This window comes from Rhinoderma darwinii, unplaced genomic scaffold, assembly GCF_050947455.1.
Source record: "Rhinoderma darwinii isolate aRhiDar2 unplaced genomic scaffold, aRhiDar2.hap1 Scaffold_427, whole genome shotgun sequence".
In the NCBI taxonomy this organism is placed as follows: domain Eukaryota; kingdom Metazoa; phylum Chordata; class Amphibia; order Anura; family Rhinodermatidae; genus Rhinoderma; species Rhinoderma darwinii.
In genome coordinates, this window is record NW_027463800.1 from 46,311 (window position 1) to 73,878 (window position 27,568).

Sequence of the window (27,568 nt, forward strand, 5' to 3'; positions counted from 1 at the left end):
TTCAGTGCCCCTTCGATGCCCATTTGCCATTAATTGCCCCTTTATTGTTCTTCTGTGACAAAGGGTGATAAATGGGCAGTAAATGGCAAATGGGCACCAAGGTGGCACTGAACAGAAGGACACTAATGGGGCAATAAGTGCAAATGGGCACCAAGGTGGCACTGAACAACACTGTTAATAAACGGCAAATGGGCACATAATTCCGTTTCCCCATAGTGCACAGTTAAAATTTTTTGCCTTTTTAGACCCTGTGCTCATTACGTTAAAGGGGTTAAAAGTAAATTCTGTTGAAGCAGTAGAGGAGAAGTTTAAATAAAAAAAGAACTTATACTTACCTTTCTCCTCCCAGACGTTCCTGCGCTGGCGGCTCCCGTCACCTCCGTTCTCTGTTGTATACAGAGCGGCTGCAGGGGTTGCCAACCTCCACTTCAGAAATTCCAGGACAACTGAGCTAAAGATCATGGACAGATCAAAATTTTTACGGACACATTACCGAATCAAGAGTAAGGCCCCATGCAGACGACCGTAGATTTTTTCAGTAATTACGGACCCATTCATTTCTATGGCCATAGAAACCTCCCGTAAAAAATAGGACATTTACCTCTGACGGATGAGAGGTAAACGCATATTAATGCTGGTGTGAACCTAATACAATTAAGATATTTAAATTTAAAAAAAAAAACTACATATTTTGGTGGAATGAGCGGTGTGAGGGTTTATGTTTTGGTGGATTGAGCGGTGTGAGGGATTATGTTTTGGTGGATTGAGCGGTGTGAGGGTTTATGTTTTGGTGGATTGAGCGGTGCGAGGGTTTATGTTTTGGTGGTCTGAGCGGTGTGAGGGTTTATGTTTTGGTGGAATGAGCGGTGGGAGGGTTTATGTTTTGGTGGATTGAGCGGTGTGAGGGTTTATGTTTTGGCGGATTGAGCGGTGTGAGGGTTTATGTTTTGGTGGATTGAGCGGTGTGAGGGTTTATGTTTTGGTGGAATGAGCGGTGTGAGGGTTTATATTTTGGTGGAATGAGCAGTGTGAGGGTTTATGTTTTGGTGGATTGAGCGGTGTGAGAGTTTATGTTTTGGTGGATTGAGCGGTGTGAGGGTTTATGTTTTGGTGGATTGAGCGGTGTGAGGGTTTATGTTTTGGTGGAATGAGCGGTGTGAGGGTTTATATTTTGGTGGAATGAGCAGTGTGAGGGTTTATGTTTTGGTGGATTGAGCGGTGTGAGGGTTTATGTTTTGGTGGATTGAGCGGTGTGAGGGTTTATGTTTTGGTGGATTGAGCGGTGCGAGGGCTTATGTTTTGGTGGAATGAGCGGTGTGAGGGTTTATGTTTTGGTGGATTGAGCGGTGTGAGGGTTTATGTTTTGGTGGATTGAGCGGTGTGAGGGTTTATGTTTTGGTGGAATGAGCGGTGTGAGGGTTTATGTTTTGGTGGATTGAGCGGTGTGAGGGTTTATGTTTTGGTGGATTGAGCGGTGTGAGGGTTTATGTTTTGGTGGATTGAGCGGTTCGAGGGTTTATATTCTGGTGGATTGAGCGGTGTGAGGGTTTATGTTTTGGTGGATTGAGCGGTGTGAGGGTTTATATTTTGGTGGTCTGAGCGGTGTTAGGGTTTATGTTTTGGTGGAATGAGCGGTGGGAGGGTTTATGTTTTGGTGGATTGAGCGGTGTGAGGGTTTATGTTTTGGCGGATTGAGCGGTGTGAGGGTTTATGTTTTGGTGGATTGAGCGGTGTGAGGGTTTATATTTTGGTGGTCTGAGCGGTGTGAGAGTTTATGTTTTGGTGGATTGAGCGGTGTGAGGGATTATGTTTTGGTGGATTGAGCGGTGTGAGGGTTTATGTTTTGGTGGATTGAGCGGTGTGAGGGTTTATGTTTTGGTGGAATGAGCGGTGTGAGGGTTTATATTTTGGTGGAATGAGCAGTGTGAGGGTTTATGTTTTGGTGGATTGAGCGGTGTGAGGGTTTATGTTTTGGTGGATTGAGCGGTGCGAGGGCTTATGTTTTGGTGGATTGAGCGGTGTGAGGGATTATGTTTTGGTGGATTGAGCGGTTCGAGGGTTTATATTCTGGTGGATTGAGCGGTGTGAGGGTTTATGTTTTGGTGGATTGAGGGGTGTGAGGGTTTATATTTTGGTGGTCTGAGCGGTGTTAGGGTTTATGTTTTGGTGGAATGAGCGGTGGGAGGGTTTATGTTTTGGTGGATTGAGCGGTGTGAGGGTTTATGTTTTGGCGGATTGAGCGGTGTGAGGGTTTATGTTTTGGTGGAATGAGCAGTGTGAGGGTTTATGTTTTGGTGGATTGAGCGGTGTGAGGGTTTATGTTTTGGTGGATTGAGCGGTGTGAGGGTTTATGTTTTGGTGGATTGAGCGGTGCGAGGGCTTATGTTTTGGTGGAATGAGCGGTGGGAGGGTTTATGTTTTGGTGGATTGAGCGGTGTGAGGGTTTATGTTTTGGCGGATTGAGCGGTGTGAGGGTTTATGTTTTGGTGGATTGAGCGGTTCGAGGGTTTATATTCTGGTGGATTGAGCGGTGTGAGGGTTTATGTTTTGGTGGATTGAGCGGTGTGAGGGTTTATATTTTGGTGGTCTGAGCGGTGTTAGGGTTTATGTTTTGGTGGAATGAGCGGTGGGAGGGTTTATGTTTTGGTGGATTGAGCGGTGTGAGGGTTTATGTTTTGGCGGATTGAGCGGTGTGAGGGTTTATGTTTTGGTGGATTGAGCGGTGTGAGGGTTTATATTTTGGTGGTCTGAGCGGTGTGAGGGTTTATGTTTTGGTGGATTGAGCGGTGTGAGGGATTATGTTTTGGTGGATTGAGCGGTGTGAGGATTTATGTTTTGGTGGATTGAGCGGTGTGAGGGTTTATGTTTTGGTGGAATGAGCGGTGTGAGGGTTTATATTTTGGTGGAATGAGCAGTGTGAGGGTTTATGTTTTGGTGGATTGAGCGGTGTGAGGGTTTATGTTTTGGTGGATTGAGCGGTGTGAGGGTTTATGTTTTGGTGGATTGAGCGGTGCGAGGGCTTATGTTTTGGTGGATTGAGCGGTGTGAGGGATTATGTTTTGGTGGATTGAGCGGTTCGAGGGTTTATATTCTGGTGGATTGAGCGGTGTGAGGGTTTATGTTTTGGTGGATTGAGGGGTGTGAGGGTTTATATTTTGGTGGTCTGAGCGGTGTTAGGGTTTATGTTTTGGTGGAATGAGCGGTGGGAGGGTTTATGTTTTGGTGGATTGAGCGGTGTGAGGGTTTATGTTTTGGCGGATTGAGCGGTGTGAGGGTTTATGTTTTGGTGGATTGAGCGGTTCGAGGGTTTATATTCTGGTGGATTGAGCGGTGTGAGGGTTTATGTTTTGGTGGATTGAGCGGTGTGAGGGTTTATATTTTGGTGGTCTGAGCGGTGTTAGGGTTTATGTTTTGGTGGAATGAGCGGTGGGAGGGTTTATGTTTTGGTGGATTGAGCGGTGTGAGGGTTTATGTTTTGGCGGATTGAGCGGTGTGAGGGTTTATGTTTTGGTGGATTGAGCGGTGTGAGGGTTTATATTTTGGTGGAATGAGCGGTGTGAGGGTTTATGTTTCCCAGGAGCGGGTATAGAGTCACCTGAACCTTGTGTCCACATAGAAGCCCCAGGCCTGTCCTGTTACTGTATTCCCAGGAGCCGGTATAGAGTCACCTGAACCTTGTGTCCACATAGAAGCACCAGGCCTGTCCTGTTACTGTATTCCCAGGAGCCGGTATAGAGTCAGCTGATCCTCGTGTCCACATAGAAGCACCAGGTCTGTCCTGTTACTGTATTCCCAGGAGCGGGTATAGAATCACCTGATCCTCATGTCCACATAGAAGCCCCAGGCCTGTCCTGTTACTGTATTCCCAGGAGCGGGTATAGAGTCACCTGATCCTCCTGTCCACATAGAAGCACCAGGCCTGTCCTGTTACTGTATTCCCAGGAGCCGGTATAGAGTCATCTGAACCTCGTGTCCACATAGAAGCACCAGACCTGTCCTGTTACTGTATTCCCAGGAGCCGGTATAGAGTCACCTGAGCCTCATGTCCACATAGAAGCCCCAGGCCTGTTCTGTTACTGTAATCCCAGGAGCGGGTATAGGGACACCTGAACCTCATGTCCACATAGAAGCCCCAGGCCTGTCCTGTTACTGTAATCCCAGGAGCGGGTATAGAGTCACCTGAACCTCGTGTACACATAGAAGCACCAGGCCTGTCCTATTACTGTATTCTCAGGAGCGGGTATAGAGTCACCTGATCCTCGTGTCCACATAGAAGCACCAGGCCTGTCCTATTACTGTATTCTCAGGAGCGGGTATAGAGTCACCAGATCCTCGTTTCCACATAGAAGCTCCAGGTCTGTCCTGTTACTGTATTCCCAGGAGCGGGTATAGAGTCACCTGATCCTCGTGTCCACATAGAAGCACCAGACCTGTCCTGTTACTGTATTCTCAGGAGCCGGTATAGAGTCAGCTGATCCTCGTGTCCACATAGAAGCACCAAGCCTGTCCTGTTACTGTAATCCCAGGAGCGGGTATAGAATCACCTGATCCTCGTGACCACATAGAAGCCCCAGGCCTGTCCTGTTACTGTATTCCCAGGAGCGGGTATAGAGTCACCTGATCCTCGTGTCCACATAGAAGCACCAGGCCTGTCCTGTTACTGTATTCCCAGGAGCCGGTATAGAGTCAGCTGATCCTCGTGTCCACATAGAAGCAGCAGGCCTGTCCTGTTACTGTATTCCCAGGAGCGGGTATAGAATCACCTGAACCTCGTGTCCACATAGAAGCACCAGGCCTGTCCTGTTACTGTATTCCCAGGAGCCGGTATAGAGTCAGCTGATCCTCGTGTCCACATAGAAGCACCAGGTCTGTCCTGTTACTGTATTCCCAGGAGCCGGTATAGAGTCAGCTGATCCTCGTGTCCACATAGAAACCCCAGGCCTGTCCTGTTACTGTATTCCCAGGAGCGGGTATAGAGTCACCTGAACCTCGTGTCCACATAGAAGCACCAGACCTGTCCTGTTACTGTATTCCCAGGAGCCGGTATAGAGTCACCTGATCCTCGTGTCCACATAGAAGCACCAGGTCTGTCCTGTTACTGTATTCCCAGGAGCGGGTATAGAGTCACCTGAACCTCGTGTCCACATAGAAGCACCAGGCCTGTCCTGTTACTGTATTCCCAGGAGCCGGCATAGAGTCACCTGAACCTCGTGTCCACATAGAAGCACCAGGCCTGTCCTGTTACTGTAATCCCAGGAGCCGGTATAGAATCACCTGATCCTCATGTCCACATAGAAGCACCAGGTCTGTCCTGTTACTGTATTCCCAGGAGCCGGTATAGAGTCACCTGAACCTTGTGTCCACATAGAAGCCCCAGGCCTGTCCTGTTACTGTATTCCCAGGAGCCGGTATAGAGTCACCTGAACCTTGTGTCCACATAGAAGCACCAGGCCTGTCCTGTTACTGTATTCCCAGGAGCCGGTATAGAGTCAGCTGATCCTCGTGTCCACATAGAAGCACCAGGTCTGTCCTGTTACTGTATTCCCAGGAGCGGGTATAGAATCACCTGATCCTCATGTCCACATAGAAGCCCCAGGCCTGTCCTGTTACTGTATTCCCAGGAGCGGGTATAGAGTCACCTGATCCTCCTGTCCACATAGAAGCACCAGGCCTGTCCTGTTACTGTATTCCCAGGAGCCGGTATAGAGTCATCTGAACCTCGTGTCCACATAGAAGCACCAGACCTGTCCTGTTACTGTATTCCCAGGAGCCGGTATAGAGTCACCTGAGCCTCATGTCCACATAGAAGCCCCAGGCCTGTTCTGTTACTGTAATCCCAGGAGCGGGTATAGGGACACCTGAACCTCATGTCCACATAGAAGCCCCAGGCCTGTCCTGTTACTGTAATCCCAGGAGCGGGTATAGAGTCACCTGAACCTCGTGTACACATAGAAGCACCAGGCCTGTCCTATTACTGTATTCTCAGGAGCGGGTATAGAGTCACCTGATCCTCGTGTCCACATAGAAGCACCAGGCCTGTCCTATTACTGTATTCTCAGGAGCGGGTATAGAGTCACCAGATCCTCGTTTCCACATAGAAGCTCCAGGTCTGTCCTGTTACTGTATTCCCAGGAGCGGGTATAGAGTCACCTGATCCTCGTGTCCACATAGAAGCACCAGACCTGTCCTGTTACTGTATTCTCAGGAGCCGGTATAGAGTCAGCTGATCCTCGTGTCCACATAGAAGCACCAAGCCTGTCCTGTTACTGTAATCCCAGGAGCGGGTATAGAATCACCTGATCCTCGTGACCACATAGAAGCCCCAGGCCTGTCCTGTTACTGTATTCCCAGGAGCGGGTATAGAGTCACCTGATCCTCGTGTCCACATAGAAGCACCAGGCCTGTCCTGTTACTGTATTCCCAGGAGCCGGTATAGAGTCAGCTGATCCTCGTGTCCACATAGAAGCAGCAGGCCTGTCCTGTTACTGTATTCCCAGGAGCGGGTATAGAATCACCTGAACCTCGTGTCCACATAGAAGCACCAGGCCTGTCCTGTTACTGTATTCCCAGGAGCCGGTATAGAGTCAGCTGATCCTCGTGTCCACATAGAAGCACCAGGTCTGTCCTGTTACTGTATTCCCAGGAGCCGGTATAGAGTCAGCTGATCCTCGTGTCCACATAGAAACCCCAGGCCTGTCCTGTTACTGTATTCCCAGGAGCGGGTATAGAGTCACCTGAACCTCGTGTCCACATAGAAGCACCAGACCTGTCCTGTTACTGTATTCCCAGGAGCCGGTATAGAGTCACCTGATCCTCGTGTCCACATAGAAGCACCAGGTCTGTCCTGTTACTGTATTCCCAGGAGCGGGTATAGAGTCACCTGAACCTCGTGTCCACATAGAAGCACCAGGCCTGTCCTGTTACTGTATTCCCAGGAGCCGGCATAGAGTCACCTGAACCTCGTGTCCACATAGAAGCACCAGGCCTGTCCTGTTACTGTAATCCCAGGAGCCGGTATAGAATCACCTGATCCTCATGTCCACATAGAAGCACCAGGTCTGTCCTGTTACTGTATTCCCAGGAGCCGGTATAGAGTCACCTGATCCTCGTGTCCACATAGAAGCACCAGGCCTGTCCTGTTACTGTATTCCCAGGAGCCGGTATAGAGTCACCTGAACCTCGTGTCCACATAGAAGCACCAGGCCTGTCCTGTTACTGTATTCCCAGGAGCCGGTATAGAGTCACCTGAACCTCGTGTCCACATAGAAGCACCAGGCCTGTCCTGTTACTGTAATCCCAGGAGCCGGTATAGAATCACCTGATCCTCATGTCCACATAGAAGCACCAGGCCTGTCCTGTTACTGTATTCCCAGGAGCCGGTATAGAGTCACCTGAACCTCGTGTCCACATAGAAGCACCAGACCTGTCCTATTACTATATTCCCAGGAGCCGGTAGAGTCACCTGAACCTCGTGTCCACATAGAAGCACCAGGCCTGTCCTGTTACTGTATTCCCAGGAGCCGGTATAGAGTCACCTGAACCTCGTGTCCACATAGAAGCACCAGGCCTGTCCTGTTACTGTAATCCCAGGAGCCGGTATAGAATCACCTGATCCTCATGTCCACATAGAAGCACCAGGCCTGTCCTGTTACTGTAATCCCAGGAGCCGGTATAGAATCACCTGAACCTCGTGTCCACATAGAAGCACCAGGCCTGTCCTGTTACTGTAATCCCAGGAGCCGGTATAGAATCACCTGATCCTCGTGTCCACATAGAAGCACCAGGTCTGTCCTGTTACTGTATTCCCAGGAGCCGGTATAGAGTCACCTGAACCTCGTGTCCACATAGAAGCCCCAGGCCTGTCCTGTTACTGTATTCCCAGGAGCGGGTATAGAGTCACCTGAACCTCGTGTCCACATAGAAGCACCAGGCCTGTCCTGTTACTGTATTCCCAGGAGCCGGTATAGAGTCACCTGAACCTCGTGTCCACATAGAAGCACCAGACCTGTCCTGTTACTGTATTCCCAGGAGCCGGTAGAGTCACCTGAACCTCGTGTCCACATAGAAGCACCAGACCTGTCCTGTTACTGTATTCCCAGGAGCTGGTATAGAGTCACCTGATCCTCGTGTCCACATAGAAGCACCAGGCCTGTCCTATTACTATATTCCCAGGAGCCGGTAGAGTCACCTGAACCTCGTGTCCACATAGAAGCACCAGACCTGTCCTGTTACTGTATTCCCAGGAGCCGGTATAGAGTCACCTGATCCTCGTGTCCACATAGAAGCACCAGGCCTGTCCTATTACTGTATTCCCAGGAGCCGGTATAGAGTCACCTGAACCTCGTGTCCACATAGAAGCATCAGGCCTGTCCTGTTACTGTATTCTCAGGAGCCGGTATAGAGTCAGCTGATCCTCGTGTCCACATAGAAGCACCAGGCCTGTCCTGTTACTGTATTCCCAGGAGCGGGTATAGAATCACCTGATCCTCGTGTCCACATAGAAGCACCAGGCCTGTCCTGTTACTGTAATCCCAGGAGCCGGTATAGAGTCACCTGATCCTCGTGTCCACATAGAAGCACCAGACCTGTCCTGTTACTGTAATCCCAGGAGCCGGTATAGAATCACCTGATCCTCATGTCCACATAGAAGCACCAGGCCTGTCCTGTTACTGTAATCCCAGGAGCCGGTATAGAGTCACCTGATCCTCGTGTCCACATAGAAGCACCAGGCCTGTCCTGTTACTGTAATCCCAGGAGCCGGTATAGAATCACCTGATCCTCATGTCCACATAGAAGCACCAGGCCTGTCCTGTTACTGTAATCCCAGGAGCCGGTATAGAATCACCTGAACCTCGTGTCCACATAGAAGCACCAGGCCTGTCCTGTTACTGTAATCCCAGGAGCCGGTATAGAATCACCTGATCCTCGTGTCCACATAGAAGCACCAGGTCTGTCCTGTTACTGTATTCCCAGGAGCCGGTATAGAGTCACCTGAACCTCGTGTCCACATAGAAGCCCCAGGCCTGTCCTGTTACTGTATTCCCAGGAGCGGGTATAGAGTCACCTGAACCTCGTGTCCACATAGAAGCACCAGGCCTGTCCTGTTACTGTATTCCCAGGAGCCGGTATAGAGTCACCTGAACCTCGTGTCCACATAGAAGCACCAGACCTGTCCTGTTACTGTATTCCCAGGAGCCGGTAGAGTCACCTGAACCTCGTGTCCACATAGAAGCACCAGACCTGTCCTGTTACTGTATTCCCAGGAGCTGGTATAGAGTCACCTGATCCTCGTGTCCACATAGAAGCACCAGGCCTGTCCTATTACTATATTCCCAGGAGCCGGTAGAGTCACCTGAACCTCGTGTCCACATAGAAGCACCAGACCTGTCCTGTTACTGTATTCCCAGGAGCCGGTATAGAGTCACCTGAACCTCGTGTCCACATAGAAGCACCAGGTCTGTCCTGTTACTGTATTCCCAGGAGCCGGTATAGAGTCACCTGAACCTCGTGTCCACATAGAAGAACCATACTATATACAAGTGTGGGCTATCTGTGGAGCACTATATAGAGGGGTGGACTATATGTACAAGGGGGCTATATACAGGGGTGGGCTTTCTGTGGAGCACTATAGGCGGGAGCTATTTGTGGGATACTATATACAGGGGTGGGCTATATCTACAGGGGGGCTATATACAGGGGGACTATATCTACAGGGGGACCATATCTACAGGGGGACCATATCTACAGGGGGACCATATCTACAGGGCTGGGCTATACACAGGGCTGGGATATACACAGGGGGGCTATATCTACAGGGGTGGGCTATACACAGGGGGGCTATATACAGGGGTGGGCTATATACAGGGGGAATATATCTACAGGGGGTTATATCTACAGGGCTGGGCTATATACAGGGCGACTATATCTACAGGGGGGGCTATATACTGGGGTGGGCTATCTATGGAGCACCATATACAGGGGTGGGCTATATCTACAGGGGGCTATATACTATATAGCCCACCCCTGTATATGGTGCTCTATAGACAGCCCACTCCAGTATATAGCCCCCCTGTAGATATAGTCCCCCTGTATATAGCCAAGCAGATATAGTCCCCCTGTATATAGCCCAGCCCTGTAGATATAGTCCCCCTGTATATAGCCCCCCTGTAGATATAGTCCCCCTGTATATAGCCCCCCTGTAGATATAGTTCCCCTGTATATAGCCCCCCTGTAGATATAGTCCCCCTGTATATAGCCCCCCTGTAGATATAGTCCCCCTGTATATAGCCCCCTGTAGATATAGTCCCCCTGTATATAGCCCCCCTGTAGATATAGTCCCCCTGTATATAGCCCCCTGTAGATATAGTCCCCCTGTATATAGCCCAGCAGATATAGTCCCCCTGTATATAGCCCAGCCCTGTAGATAGACACCCCCCGTAGATAAAGTCCCCCGTGTAGACAAAGTCCCCCCCGCAGATACAGACACACACTTCTATTACAATTAAAAAATATATATATATTTCAAACTCACCTTATTCCCGCTCCACGCCGTCCGGCAGCCATGGAGACCTGCTCTCTTCCTGCTCTCTTCCGGCTCTCTTCCTGCTCTCTTCTGCGCAGGTCTCCTGGGGGTTGAACGCGGCGTCTATGAAAGGCGCTGATTGGCTGGGCAGGATGACTTTCCCGGCCAGTCAGTCAGTGCCTTTCATCGACGGAAGCGTCACTGGTACAAAAGGTACCAGTCGCTTCATTCGTGGAGAGGCGCTGAATGGCCGGGCACGGAACGTGCCCGGTCATTCATTGCTTCTAATTGTACCTGTATACTATAGACACAGGTACAATTATAGTGCAGGAGGAGGTGGCGCTGGCGCCCCCTCTGAACTGCGCCCTGGGCACATGCCCCGCCTGCCCCCCCCTAGCTACGCCCCTGGTGATGGACACACAGGAGCACGGCTCATTACAGGGTCATGTGATGGACACACAAGAGCACGGTTCATTACAGGGTCATGTGATGGACACACAGGAGCACGGCTCATTACAGGGTCATGTGATGGACACACAGGAGCACGGCTCATTACAGGGTCATGTGATGGACACACAAGAGCACGGTTCATTACAGGGTCATGTGACGGACACACAGGAGCACGGTTCATTACAGGGTCATGTGATGGACACACAGGTGCTGGGCTCATTACAGGGTCATGTGATGGACCCAGGAGCACGGCTCATTACAGGGTCATGTGATGGACACACAAGAGCACGGTTCATTACAGGGTCATGTGATGGACACACAGGAGCACGGCTCGTTAAAGGGTCATGTGATGGACACACAGGAGCACGGCTCATTACAGGGTCATGTGATGGACACACAGGAGCACGGCTCATTACAGGGTCATGTGATGGACACACAGGAGCACGGCTCATTACAGGGTCATGTGATGGACACACAGGAGCACGGCTCATTACAGGGTCATGTGATGGACACACAGGAGCACGGCTCGTTACAGGGTCATGTGATGGACACACAAGAGCACGGTTCATTACAGGGTCATGTGATGGACACACAGGAGCACGGCTCGTTACAGGGTCATGTGATGGACACAGGAGCACGGCTCGTTACAGGGTCATGTGATGGACACACAGGTGCTGGGCTCATTACAGGGTCATGTGATGGACACACAGGAGCACGGCTCATTACAGGGTCATGTGATGGACACACAGGAGCACGGCTCATTACAGGGTCATGTGATGGACACACAGGAGCACGGCTCGTTACAGGGTCATGTGATGGACACAGGAGCACGGCTCATTACAGGGTCATGTGATGGACACACAGGAGCACGGCTCATTACAGGGTCATGTGATGGACACAGGAGCACGGCTCATTACAGGGTCATGTGATGGACACAGGAGGGCGGCTCATTACAGGGTCATGTGATGGACACAGGAGCACGGCTCATTACAGGGTCATGTGATGGACACACAGGAGCACGGCTCATTACAGGGTCATGTGATGGACACACAGGAGCACGGCTCATTACAGGGTCATGTGATGGACACACAGGAGCATGGCTCATTACAGGGTCATGTGATGGACACACAGGAGCACGGCTCATTACAGGGTCATGTGATGGACACACAGGAGCACAGCTCGTTACAGGGTCATGTGATGGACACACAGGAGCACGGCTCATTACAGGGTCATGTGATGGACACACAGGAGCACGGCTCATTACAGGGCCATGTGATGGACACAGGAGCACGGCTCATTACAGGGTCATGTGATGGACACACAGGAGCACGGCTCATTACAGGGTCATGTGATGGACACACAGGAGCACGGCTCGTTACAGGGTCATGTGATGGACACACAGGTGCTGGGCTCATTACAGGGTCATGTGATGGACCCAGGAGCACGGCTCATTACAGGGTCATGTGATGGACACAGGAGGGCGGCTCATTACAGGGTCATGTGATGGACACACAGGAGCACGGCTCGTTACAGGGTCATGTGATGGACACACAGGAGCACGGCTCGTTACAGGGTCATGTGATCGACACACAGGTGCACGGCTCATTACAGGGTCATGTGATGGACACACAGGAGCACGGCTCATTACAGGGTCATGTGATGGACACACAGGAGCACGGCTCATTACAGGGTCATGTGATGGACACACCGGAGCACGGCTCGTTACAGGGTCATGTGATGGACACACAGGAGCACGGCTCATTACAGGGTCATGTGATGGACACACAAGAGCACGGCTCGTTACAGGGTCATGTGATGGACACACAGGTGCACGGCTCATTACAGGGTCATGTGATGGACACACAGGAGCACGGCTCGTTACAGGGTCATGTGATGGACACACAGGTGCAAGGCTCGTTACAGGGTCATGTGATGGACACACAGGAGCACGGCTCGTTACAGGGTCATGTGATGGACACACAGGAGCACGGCTCGTTACAGGGTCATGTGATGGACACACAGGAGCACGGCTCGTTACAGGGTCATGTGATGGACACACAGGAGCACGGCTCGTTACAGGGTCATGTGATGGACACACAGGAGCAAGGCTCATTACAGGGTCATGTGATGGACACACAGGTGCACGGCTCATTACAGGGTCATGTGATTGGCACACAGGAGCACGGCTCGTTACAGGGTCATGTGATGGACACACAGGAGCACGGCTCATTACAGGGTCATGTGATGGACACACAGGAGCACGGCTCATTACAGGGTCATGTGATGGACACACAGGTGCACGGCTCATTACAGGGTCATGTGATGGACACACAGGAGCACGGCTCATTACAGGGTCATGTGATGGACACACAGGAGCACGGCTCGTTACAGGGTCATGTGATGGACACACAGGAGCACGGCTCATTACAGGGTCATGTGATGGACACACAGGTGCACGGCTCATTACAGGGTCATGTGATGAAGACAAAGCTCTGATAGACATCCTGTAACTGTAATAAGCTGTGTATCTGTGTGTCCATCACATGACCATGGACAGAGTTTTATCCCCTGGAAGTAAACAATGAATGTTCCCACTTTAAACAACAAGCAGAGATCTTGAAAACCTTAAGGAATACAGAAAGTATATTGGAAAATTGTCTAACACTTAATTATACAAAAAATTCTATTCATTTTCTAAAACCGAACATCCCCCTTATCAGTTCTGAAACAATAACAGAATTCTTGCAGGTTGGACAGAACTTTACAATCCAATGAAATGTTTCCCGAACAAAACCCCAGAAATGAAAGAAAAGAACCAGTAAAGGAAAGTAACAGGAGAGCATTGTGGGTACCTTGTGGGCAGGAGGCCACGTGAGAATAGATCAGACACGGGGGGATCAGGAGCAGCCGGGGGAGACGCCATGCACAGTATCTATGGAGAGGTGAAGGTCACACATATAGTATAACAGATGGCACTGGCAGCGCTGGATGAATGTGGACATTTCACACTGGTCTATGAACTTGTGCTACAAGAAAAAAAAAGTGGCCCAAAACTGCACTGTGTGAACGAAGACTTAATCTCTGAGCACTGTCCAGGCAGCAAGTGACATTAATAATTGGATTTTTGTACTCACCGTAAAATCCCTTTCTAGTTGTATTCATTGCGGACAAGGCACGATGGGTGTAAAGGGGATATCCCACCAGGGACATTTATGACTTATCCACAGGACCCGCACCTATCTCTAGAGCGAGGTCCCCTGAGCCTCGTTCTACCATTTTTCTGCTCTCGCTGCCTCCCGGTCACTTCCGGACTCTCTGGTCGGGAGTTATGAATACAGCGTAGGTCGCTGAGCTGCGATGTTTCCGTAGTCCCATTGTAGTGCAGGCAGTCACGGAAGCAGCGCAGCATGCGAGCCACTAACATTCAGTTCTATGGGACTTACGGAAACAGCGTCGATCAGCGAGCTAAGGCGTTTCATTCTTTATGGTCGGAATTCACCTGCTTCATCCGCAACAAAGAGCGGCGGAACAGGATTTAGGGGGCCCTGTTCTAGAGATAGGTGGGACCCGCACCTATCTGACATTTATCACATATCCTGTGGATATGTGATAAATGTCCCTGCTGGGAAAACCCCTTTAAGCCCCTGCCCCTTGGAGGTTGACACTAGGAGGCTGACACTAGGAGGCTGACACTAGGAGGCTGACACTAGGAGGCTGACTCTTGGAGGCTGACACTAGGAGGCTGACACTAGGAGGCTGACTCTTGGAGGCTGACACTAGGAGGCTGACACTAGGAGGCTGACACTAGGAGGCTGACACTAGGAGGCTGACACTAGGCAAGAAAAAAAAAAAGAGTATTGACGCCACTCAGTGAGTCCGGACCCGTCCCCCAGACACTCAGAAACCAGATTGTACAAAAAGCAGCAGGAGAAGAAAACAAAACAGCAGATCCAGGGTCCCGGCAGAACAACAAAACCCCCCTGTGTCCAGGACAATGAACATGAGGGCCAGATCTGTCCACCCAATGATTACAAGGAGGGGTTATTGGGGGTTATTGGGGGACACAGCACCATGGGACGTTCCATAGCAGTCCCAGAACGTGGGTAAAGAAGGAAACTACCGTGTGACCTGCCTAACGCACAGCAGCTCGGCGCACCTTGTGACCCAGGCCAGCATGAGAGGGAGCAGAGTATGATTATGGTAAAACTCCAGGAAAGTATACACCAAAGCCCAGGTAGCAGCATTGCAAACCTGGGAGACCAAAGCTTGGGGTCATACCGCCCAGGATGCACCTCAAAGTGAACTGTAACCCAAAAGTGGGGAGCCTTACCTGTAGAACGATAGATTCCAGGATCACCTAATCCAACAAGCAACGGCAGCCTTGAAAGCCACATAGCCCTCGCGCAGCCCTTCTGGGATCACAAGGAGAATCAGAGCATGTGAAGGATTCAGCCTCGCCAAGGTAGATGTGAACTGCTCTAACCACATCATGGTAATGTAGTGCTCGCCTCCCATGTGGGATGGGGAGGGACAGAAGTAGGGGGGACAATGTCCTGATTTATGTGGAAGGCAGAGACCACCTTCGGAGAATGGATGAAAAGGGTCAGAACAACACCTTATCCTTGTGGATCACCAAGAAGGGAGGCCTACAAGATACGGCCACCAGAAAGATGATCATCATGGAAAGAAAACAGAGTGAGATGTCCTGCAATGGCTCAAAATGGGGAAACCTTGGGGCTCCCAGAACCATGTTGAGGTCCCAGGGCTCAGAGGGATGCCAAAAAATAGGGACAACATGCTCTACCCCTTGCAAGATAGTCTGCACCTGGGAAAGGCAGGCTAGTGTACTGTGAAAGAGGGAGAGGAAACCTGGCCCTTCAGGGAAGCCAGGCCCGGACCCTGCTCCAGACCAGAATGTGGGAAAGAAAGTATCCGTGGGGTGGAGCAGACCAAGGGAGAGGAATGACGCTGCTTACACCAATGGAGATTTGCCTTTCACGGTCTATGGTACACCTTACAAGACTGACTTTTCCTGACTTTCAGCATTATCTGGATAACAGGTTTGGAAAGATCACAGAATCTCGTAATCCCGGCTTCAACAGCTACACCGTTAAATGAAGCTGAGGTAAATTGGGGTGTAATAGCGGACCTTACAAAAAGAGGTCATGCAGCAGGGGACGGTGACAAGGGGAGTCCGCAAGCAGATGAACTAGGTCAGCGAACCAATGTGGAAGGAGAAGTGAACTGACTTGAGGGAAGCTTCAGGATCTCTTCTGGGAGCCCAAAGAAAAGGTTTGAGTGGGGAGACACCTTCAGGCAGAAGATGTCCTGGGAATGGGGGTCTTCTTGGCCCTAGGGAGGTCCTGCCAAAGTTGGGAAGTTGCAAAAGGAGCAAAACCTTTGGGAACTCAGGTAAGATTGTTGGTGTCTAGGGCGGTTCAGAGGGAACTCGTGCTGCCAATGGCCTCAGAGATAAGCTCGTCCAGACATTTACCGAAAAGCTTGCCTCCAAGTAAAAGGGAGACTAGGGAGAGACTTTTTAGAAGCAGGATCTGCCGCCCATGATTTTACCCGTACCCAGCGGCGAATCACGAAGAAATTAGTCGTTTCTCCGGCAACTAAATGTGCAGACTCCAGAGAGGCCTCATATAGGAAATATCAGGCATGGATGAGCCGAGGCTGGGTCAGCCTGATCTAGCTGCAGCGCTGCCTCGGAGAGGAGACAATACCGAAGCCCTTTAGTCCAAACTGAGAAAGTTTTACTGACAAAGGAGAAGGCGAATGCCGGGCGTAGGGCAGAGCCTGATGCTTCATAGGCAGATTTTGCTAGAGAATCGAACCTGTTTAAGGGAATCCATCAGAAATGCCGCGATTGACAGTAAATGAGAGGTGATGTGGGAGAGCCGGACACAGGCAGATCCACCGAGGGAGAGACCGTCCACTCTGAAACCAGATCCTCCTGAAAAGTAAACATGTCAGTCCTCAGAGCAGGCAATCACTTCCAATCTTCCTCATCCTCACCGTGGCTTAGGAAGACTAGAGTCTGGCGCTTGTGGCATCAGAAAGTCACCTTAGCTCAGTTCTGTCAAGTCAAAGTGGATACACGGGGCTTACAAAACCGCATAGAAGCTCACAGGAGCTGCTGTCAGCCGAGCCGTCAGTGCAGCTCACTGACTGACTGATTCACATCTCATACTAGTTTTCTGAGGCATCTATGTACTGTCATATATAGAAGCTGCAGAAGTGAAAAAGGGTCAAAGTCAATTACAAAAGTGATTTTTATCACTAAATAAAAGCATTTCAAATAAAAAAAAAAGGTGTAAGGTGACGGCGTGGATAAATTGTTGCAGAGCAGCTGCCATTTTAGTGTCTTGTTTGGACGATAAATGATTAATTGATGATTCCTTAGGGGAGACGGATCCTGCAGAGAGGCAGCTTTCCCAGTGCCGGTCCTAACAGGGGACGCTGGTGAAGAATTAAAGAAGGAACGGAACCCTTCCCTAGAAACCTTGAGACTCTTGCGGGACGGCGTTACCACAGATGGAGATGTCAGGGACACAATCTGGGATTGCAGGTATTCCAAAAAACTGAGCCATCTACTAGGAAATTCTAGAAAGGTCCTCGAAGGCCGAAGTAAAGGAAGGAAGTGGAGGAAGGGGGGCCCATTCTGCAAAGGTGCAGGCTCCTGGGGGCCCCTGGGTTGCCGGCACTAAGACTATGCTACTAGTGTATAGAGGATTAGGCTGGCTGCATGGCGACCACAGTTATAGTCACGAAGACCACAGGGGCTAATTGTCTACACTGATTAGGTGAGTGTCAGAGAGAGAGCAGAAAACTCCTCCGAAGGTAGAGAAATTGGACCCACTAGAAAAAAAACACAGCTTGAAGAGCTGGACGACCAGACCACTAGTGTGGTCTCCTGACCGAGGCTGGAGGTAGGATCCTGGGGCTGACAGGCTGGAGCAAGTCTTAAGAAGATGGCGCTGACAGAAGAGAGACCGGCCAGCAGAAGCCCGTGCTGACGGGGGACACAGCCCAGGAGAACGCCTCTGCAGACCTCACCCTCACAGCAGTGGAACGCAACGCTCAGAGACCACACATGACCAGGGTGGGTGGAGAAACTTGCAGAGAACCTCGCAGCCTAGTCCTCCTAGGAGTTGGTGACCGTATAAAGAGGACCCTCTGGCGACAACACCGCTAACAGCGTTACAGCACGCTAGTGAAAAATAAGATCAGAACCCCTAGGGATGATCAGGGGGGGCTCCCCCGAAAGTAAAAGCCTCGCTGAGGAAGGGAAAAAATGCCAAACCGCTGGGGGCAAGGACAGGAAGACTATGAACCTGCAAGACTGACAGGGATACCCATAGGCAGAGGGGGGGAGTACACCCCTAAACTTACTCTCCGGCTGTGTGAGCTGGGTCACTCTTCAGTAACCTCTTATATAGAGTAGGGTTATAAACAAATATTAGATGAGCGGCGATGGAGGAAGCGCAGCCGAGGACACTGCTTGGTCTCCTGATACCCTCAGGGGGTTGACTAGGCCGTCGACCAGATGGACAATACACCCGGAACCTGGAAGAAGAAAACTTAACGAAAAAAGTACAGCAGACCTAAGAAACAGGTGGTGTTTGCTTCCTACGGACGCCGGGGTAAAGCTGAATATCTCAGTGGGGGGGGGGGGGGTTACTTAGACCGGTGATTCATACGCGTCTTCATATAAAGCAAGTTAGAGAATAATTTGCCTCTTAATAGCTTAGGTGCATCTCTGGCCGTCCATGCGCCAAAAAGAGGAGTCTGTGTCAGCCGTGAGCTGGCATAGAATTGCAGCATCATTGACGGCAGCTTCTGATAAGCTTTAAAAAGTGAAGTGAAAAGTGGAAGCAGAAGCTTTGTGCTATTTGTGACTTTCTACTCCAGAAAACTGGCGAAGAAAAGTAAATAAACTCCCCGCAGTGTCTGTGAGAAGGTACAGTCCGCCAGGACGGCTCTTTTCCTGCCTAGTGTCAGCCTTGTAGTGGCGGGGCCTGTACCCCCGGAGTGTCTGTGGGAGGGGTACAGTCCGCCAGGACGGCTTTATTCCTGCCTAGTGTCAGCCTTGTAGTGGCGGGGCCTGTACCCCCGGAGTGTCTGTGGGAGGGGTACAGTCCGCCAGGACGGCTTTATTCCTGCCTAGTGTCAGCCTTGTAGTGGCGGGGCCTGTACCCCCGGAGTGTCTGTGAGAAGGTACAGTCCGCCAGGACGACTCTTTTCCTGCCTAGTGACAGCCTAGTAGTGGCGGGGCCTGTACCCCCGATGCTGCGTCTCCAATTACATAAATGGAATATTCCGGCTGTAAAGCTTCCCCGCCTCTCTGTAGCTGCGGTCATGGGTCTATTGAGGTGGATTTCTCCACCACTGTCTTTAGTCCGCACTGATATGAGCTCAGATATTTGTGACCTATTGGCACACGGTTCTGGGTTTCGGGTCATACTTCTGATGGAGACACTTCTTACCTGCAGCTTGTACGGCTCGGGCAGTAAATTCAGCAGACTGATATGATAAACGTGTCCGTGAATTCCCACAAGCAGTCGTCCTTCACTGCTACAAAACGAGAGGCTTTCAGGGAGAGCATTAAGACAAAGGATCCTGCAAAGAGACGACACAACATAAGTGGACACGAGGATCAGCTGACTCTATACCGGCTCCTGGGAATACAGTAACAGGATAGGCCTGGTGCTTCTATGTGGACACGAGGATCAGGTGACTCTATACCGGCTCCTGGGATTACAGTAACAGGACAGGTCTGGTGCTTCTATGTGGACACGAGGTTCAGGTGACTCTATACCGGCTCCTGGGAATACAGTAACAGGATAGGCCTGGTGCTTCTATGTGGACACGAGGATCAGCTGACTCTATACCGGCTCCTGGGAATACAGTAACAGGATAGGCCTGGTGCTTCTATGTGGACACGAGGATCAGGTGACTCTATACCGGCTCCTGGGAATACAGTAACAGGATAGGCCTGGTGCTTCTATGTGGACACGAGGATCAGGTGATTCTATACCGGCTCCTGGGAATACAGTAACAGGACAGGTCTGGTGCTTCTATGTGGACACGAGGATCAGGTGACTCTATACCGGCTCCTGGGAATACAGTAATAGGACAGGCCTGGTGCTTCTATGTGGACACGAGGATCAGCTGACTCTATACCGGCTCCTGGGAATACAGTAACAGGATAGGCCTGGTGCTTCTATGTGGACACGAGGATCAGGTGACTCTATACCGGCTCCTGGGAATACAGTAACAGGATAGGCCTGGTGCTTCTATGTGGACACGAGGATCAGGTGATTCTATACCGGCTCCTGGGAATACAGTAACAGGACAGGTCTGGTGCTTCTATGTGGACACGAGGATCAGGTGACTCTATACCAGCTCCTGGGAATACAGTAACAGGACAGGCCTGGAGCTTCTATGTGGACACGAGGATCAGGTGACTCTATACCGGCTCCTGGGAATACAGTAACAGGACAGGTCTGGTGCTTCTATGTGGACACGAGGATCAGGTGACTCTATACCGGCTCCTGGGATTACAGTAACAGGACAGGCCTGGTGCTTCTATGTGGACACGAGGATCAGGTGATTCTATACCCGCTCCTGGGAATACAGTAACAGGACAGGCCTGGTGCTTCTATGTGGACACGAGGATCAGCTGACTCTATACCGGCTCCTGAGAATACAGTAACAGGACAGGCCTGATGCTTCTATGTGGACACGAGGTTCAGGTGACTCTATACCGGCTCCTGGGAATACAGTAATAGGACAGGCCTGGTGCTTCTATGTGGACACAAGGTTCAGGTGACTCTATACCGGCTCCTGAGAATACAGTAACAGGACAGGCCTGATGCTTCTATGTGGACACGAGGTTCAGGTGACTCTATACCGGCTCCTGGGAATACAGTAATAGGACAGGCCTGGTGCTTCTATGTGGACACAAGGTTCAGCTGACTCTATACCGGCTCCTGAGAATACAGTAATAGGACAGGCCTGGTGCTTCTATGTGGACACGAGGATCAGCTGACTCTATACCGGCTCCTGAGAATACAGTAACAGGACCGGTCTGGTGCTTCTATGTGGACACGAGGATCAGCTGACTCTAGACCGGCTCCTGGGAATACAGTAACAGGACAGGCCTGGTGCTTCTATGTGGACACAAGGTTCAGGTGATTCTATACCCGCTCCTGGGAATACAGTAACAGGACAGGCCTGCTGCTTCTATGTGGACACGAGGATCAGCTGACTCTATACCGGCTCCTGGGAATATAGTAACAGGACAGGCCTGGTGCTTCTATGTGGACACGAGGATCAGGTGACTCTATACCGGCTCCTGGGAATACAGTAACAGGACAGGCCTGGTGCTTCTATGTGGACACGAGGTTCAGGTGATTCTATACCCGCTCCTGGGATTACAGTAACAGGACAGGTCTGGTGCTTCTATGTGGACACGAGGATCAGGTGACTCTATACCGGCTCCTGGGATTACAGTAACAGGACAGGCCTGGTGCTTCTATGTGGACATGAGGATCAGCTGACTCTATACCGGCTCCTGGGAATACAGTAACAGGACAGGCCTGGTGCTTCTATGTGGACACGAGGATCAGCTGACTCTATACCCGCTCCTGGGATTACAGTAATAGGACAGGCCTGGTGCTTCTATGTGGACACGAGGTTCAGGTGACTCTATACCCGCTCCTGGGAATACAGTAACAGGACAGGCCTGGTGCTTCTATGTGGACACGAGGATCAGGTGACTCTATACCGGCTCCTGGGAATACAGTAACACGACAGGCCTGGTGCTTCTATGTGGACACGAGGATCAGCTGACTCTATACCGGCTCCTGGGAATACAGTAACAGGACAGGCCTGGTGCTTCTACGTGGACACGAGGATCAGGTGACTCTATACCGGCTCCTGGGATTACAGTAACAGGACAGGCCTGGTGCTTCTATGTGGACACGAGGATCAGGTGATTCTATACCCGCTCCTGGGAATACAGTAACAGGACAGGCCTGGTGCTTCTATGTGGACACGAGGATCAGGTGACTCTATACCGGCTCCTGGGAATACAGTAACACGACAGGCCTGGTGCTTCTATGTGGACACGAGGATCAGCTGACTCTATACCGGCTCCTGGGAATACAGTAACAGGACAGGCCTTGTGCTTCTACGTGGACACGAGGATCAGGTGACTCTATACCGGCTCCTGGGATTACAGTAACAGGACAGGCCTGGTGCTTCTATGTGGACACGAGGTTCCGGTGACTCTATACCCGCTCCTGGGAATACAGTAACAGGACAGGCCTGGTGCTTCTATGTGGACACGAGGATCAGCTGACTCTATACCGGCTCCTGGGAATACAGTAACAGGACAGGCCTGATGCTTCTATGTGGACACGAGGTTCTGGTGACTCTATACCCGCTCCTGGGAATACAGTAACAGGACAGGCCTGGTGCTTCTATGTGGACACGAGGATCAGCTGACTCTATACCGGCTCCTGGGAATACAGTAACAGGACAGGTCTGGTGCTTCTATGTGGACACGAGGATCAGGTGACTCTATACCAGCTCCTGGGAATACAGTAACAGGACAGGCCTGGTGCTTCTATGTGGACACGAGGATCAGGTGACTCTATACCGGCTCCTGGGAATACAGTAACAGGACAGGTCTGGTGCTTCTATGTGGACACGAGGATCAGGTGACTCTATACCGGCTCCTGGGATTACAGTAACAGGACAGGCCTGGTGCTTCTATGTGGACACGAGGATCAGCTGACTCTATACCGGCTCCTGAGAATACAGTAACAGGACAGGCCTGATGCTTCTATGTGGACACGAGGTTCAGGTGACTCTATACCGGCTCCTGGGAATACAGTAATAGGACAGGCCTGGTGCTTCTATGTGGACACGAGGATCAGGTGACTCTATACCGGCTCCTGGGAATACAGTAACAGGACAGGCCTGGTGCTTCTATGTGGACACGAGGTTCAGGTGATTCTATACCCGCTCCTGGGATTACAGTAACAGGACAGGTCTGGTGCTTCTATGTGGACACGAGGATCAGGTGACTCTATACCGGCTCCTGGGATTACAGTAACAGGACAGGCCTGGTGCTTCTATGTGGACACGAGGATCAGCTGACTCTATACCCGCTCCTGGGATTACAGTAATAGGACAGGCCTGGTGCTTCTATGTGGACACGAGGATCAGGTGATTCTATACCCGCTCCTGGGAATACAGTAACAGGACAGGCCTGGTGCTTCTATGTGGACACGAGGATCAGGTGACTCTATACCGGCTCCTGGGAATACAGTAACACCACAGGCCTGGTGCTTCTATGTGGACACGAGGATCAGGTAACTCTATACCGGCTCCTGGGATTACAGTAACAGGACAGGCCTGGTGCTTCTATGTGGACACGAGGATCAGCTGACTCTATACCCGCTCCTGGGATTACAGTAATAGGACAGGCCTGGTGCTTCTATGTGGACACGAGGATCAGGTGATTCTATACCCGCTCCTGGGAATACAGTAACAGGACAGGCCTGATGCTTCTATGTGGACACGAGGTTCCGGTGACTCTACACCCGCTCCTGGGAATACAGTAACAGGACAGGCCTGGTGCTTCTATGTGGACACGAGGATCAGGTGACTCTATACCCGCTCCTGGGAATACAGTAACAGGACAGGCCTGGTGCTTCTATGTGGACACGAGGATCAGGTGACTCTATACCGGCTCCTGGGATTACAGTAACAGGACAGGCCTGGTGCTTCTATGTGGACACGAGGATCAGCTGACTCTATACCGGCTCCTGGGAATACAGTAACAGGACAGGCCTGATGCTTCTATGTGGACACGAGGTTCCGGTGACTCTATACCCACTCCTGGGAATACAGTAACAGGAGAGGCCTGGTGCTTCTATGTGGACACGAGGATCAGGTGACTCTATACCCGCTCCTGGGAATACAGTAACAGGACAGGCCTGGTGCTTCTATGGGGGTGGAACTTTATACAGGGGGTGTGGTGCAATCTACAGAGGGGCTGGTGCTATCTACAGGGGGTGGAACTATATACAGGGGGTGTGGTGCAATCTACAGAGGGGCTGGTGCTATCTACAGGGGGTGGAACTATATACAGGGGGTGTGGTGCTATCTACAGGGGGGGGCTGGTGCTATCTACAGGGGGTGGAACTATATACAGGGGGTGTGGTGCTATCTACAGAGGGGCTGGTGCTATCTACAGGGGGGGGCTGGTGCTATCTACAGGGGGTGGAACTATATACAGGGGGTGTGGTGCTATCTACAGAGGGGCTGGTGTTATCTACAGGGGGGGGGGCTGGTGCTATCTACAGGGGGTGGAACTATATACAGGGGGTGTGGTGCAATCTACAGGGGGGCTGGTGCTATCTACAGGGGGGGCTGGTGCTATCTACAGGGGGGCTGGTGCTATCTACAGGGGGCTGCTGGTGCTATCTACAGAGGGGCTGGTGTTTCTACAGGGGGGCTGGTGCTATCTACAGGGGGGCTGGTGCTATCTACAGGGGGTGGAACTATATACAGGGGGTGTGGTGCTATCTACAGAGGGACTGGTGCTATCTGCAGAGGGGCTGGTGCTATCTGCAGAGGGGCTGGTGCTATCTACAGGGGGGCTGGTGCTATCTACAGAGGGGCTGGTGCTATCTACAGAGGGGCTGGTGCTATCTGCAGAGGGGCTGGTGCTATCTACAGAGGGGCTGGTGCTATCTACAGAGGGGCTGGTGCTATCTACAGAGGGGCTGGTGCTATCTACAGGGAGGGGGTGTCAGTATTTACATGGGCACTGTGGCACTACATGGGCACCACCTACAGGGGACACTGTGGCACTATCTAAATGGGCACTGTGTGTGGCACTATACAGTTGGAACTGTGGCACTATGTGGGCACTAGCACTCTCTACAGTGGGCACTATGGCACTATCTATAGGGGTGTTGTGGCACTATCTACATTGGCACTGTGGTGTTTTCAGCGAGTTGGGACAAATGAAAGAAAAAATAACGGCCATGAAAAACGGATGGCAAAAGGCGGTTAAAAACGGTCTGACGTCCGGGGAATGAATTAAAATGTGGAGACTCTGATGGAACACAGCCATGAAAATCTGACAGTTGATCCGCCATTAATGGCCCTTTTTTTCACGTGGTGTGTACATTGCCTTATAGCCTCTCCACTCTCCCCTCTAAGTGATCCAGGGACGCAGAGAAGACAACGGATTGTTACAGAGCTAAGCAGTGTATATACATACATATAATAAAGATACATATATTAAAAAATGCAGAAAAAAAATTAGCTGTCTGCTCCTAATAAAAATGCAAAACATGGAATTAATTAAACTAGAAAATGAAAGCCTCAAAAGTCTTGCAAAAACAAAGTAAAAAATAGTTGTGATATTCAAAGTGGCTGCAAAGATATTATTGCTTATAAAGAAGTGCAAATCAGAAATGAAAAATGTGACCTGGAAACAAAGGGCAATCATTCTTGGTCAGAGAAGGGTTAATCCCTGGGCAATGATTGGGAAGAAACGTTCTTACAAACAATCGTTCTGACGATCATTACCCGGTGTAAAAAGGTCATAAGTCCTGTAGATGCCCAGTGCATGTGACCACAGATACACACGACCCTGATCTATGTGGTTACAGCCATCAGCCAGGACACCGTGACCACAGATACACACGACCCTGATCTATGTGGTTACAGCCATCAGCCAGGACACTGTGACCACAGATACACACGACCCTGATCTATGTGGTTACAGCCATCAGCCAGGACACTGTGACCACAGATACACACGACCCTGATCTATGTGGTTACAGCCATCAGCCAGGACACCGTGACCACAGATACACACGACCCTGATCTATGTGGTTACAGCCATCAGCCAGGACACTGTGACCACAGATACACACGACCCTGATCTATGTGGTTACAGCCATCAGCCAGGACACCGTGACCACAGATACACACGACCCTGATCTATGTGGTTACAGCCATCAGCCAGGACACCGTGACCACAGATACACACGACCCTGATCTATGTGGTTACAGCCATCAGCCAGGACACCGTGACCACAGATACACACGACCCTGATCTATGTGGTTACAGCCATCAGCCAGGACACTGTGACCACTTATACACACGACCCTGATCTATGTGGTTACAGCCGGCAGCCAGGACACCGTGACCACAGATACACACGACCCTGATCTATGTGGTTACAGCCATCAGCCAGGACACCGTGACCACAGATACACACGACCCTGATCTATGTGGTTACAGCCATCAGCCAGGACACCGTGACCACAGATACACACGACCCTGATCTATGTGGTTACAGCCATCAGCCAGGACACCGTGACCACTTATACACACGACCCTGATCTATGTGGTTACAGCCGGCAGCCAGGACACCATGACCACAGATATACACGACCCTGATCTATGTGGTTACAGCCATCAGCCAGGACACCGTGACCACTGATACACACGACCCTGATCTATGTGGTTACAGCCATCAGCCAGGACACCGTGACCACTGATACACACAACCCTGATCTATGTGGTTACAGCCGGCAGCCAGGACACCGTGACCACTGATACACACGGACCTGATCAATGTGGTTACAGCCGGAAGCCAGGACACCGTGACCACTTATACACACGACCATGATCTATGTGGTTACAGCCGGTAGTCAGGACACCGTGACCACTGATGCACACGACCCTGATCTATATGGTTACAGCCGGCAGTCAGGAGACCATGACCATTTATACACACGACCCTGATCTATGTGGTTACAGCCGGCAGCCAGGACACCGTGACCACTGATACACACGGACCTGATCTATGTGGTTACAGCCGGCAGTCAGGAGACCATGACCACTGATACACACGGACCTGATCTATGTGGTTACAGCCGGTAGTCAGGACACCGTGACCACTGATACACACGGACCTGATCTATGTGGTTACAGCCGGCAGACAGGACACCGTGACCACTGATACACCCGGACCTGATCAATGTGGTTACAGCCGGAAGCCAGGACACCGTGACCACTTATACACACGACCATGATCTATGTGGTTACAGCCGGTAGTCAGGACACCGTGACCACTGATGCACACGACCCTGATCTATGTGGTTACAGCCATCAGCCAGGACACCATGACCACAGATACACACGACCCTGATCTATGTGGTTACAGCCATCAGCAAGGACACCATGACCACAGATACACACGACCCTGATCTATATGGTTACAGCCGGCAGTCAGGAGACCATGACCATTTATACACACGACCCTGATCTATGTGGTTACAGCCGGCATCCAGGACACCGTGACCACTGATACACACGGACCTGATCTATGTGGTTACAGCCGGCAGCCAGGACACCGTGACCACTGATACACACGGACCTGATCTATGTGGTTACAGCCGGCAGCCAGGACACCCTGACCACTGATACACACGACCCTGATCTATGTGGTTACAGCCGGCAGCCAGGACACCGTGACCACTGATACACAC

At 51.1% G+C, this 27,568-nt stretch overlaps 1 protein-coding gene across 2 annotated transcripts in view; it reads right to left on the reverse strand.

Moving 5' to 3' along the window:
• Positions 1-27,568, reverse strand: part of WDR97 (WD repeat domain 97) — a 145,033-nt gene that overhangs the window by 19,719 nt on the left and 97,746 nt on the right. For both annotated transcript variants that reach the window (XM_075848569.1, XM_075848568.1), the window contains exons 10-11: positions 19,465-19,597; positions 13,825-13,904 (exon numbers count right to left, since the gene is read on the reverse strand). In XM_075848569.1, coding sequence (XP_075704684.1) covers positions 13,825-13,904; positions 19,465-19,597 — 213 coding nt within the window. The remainder of the gene's footprint in view (positions 1-13,824; positions 13,905-19,464; positions 19,598-27,568) is intronic.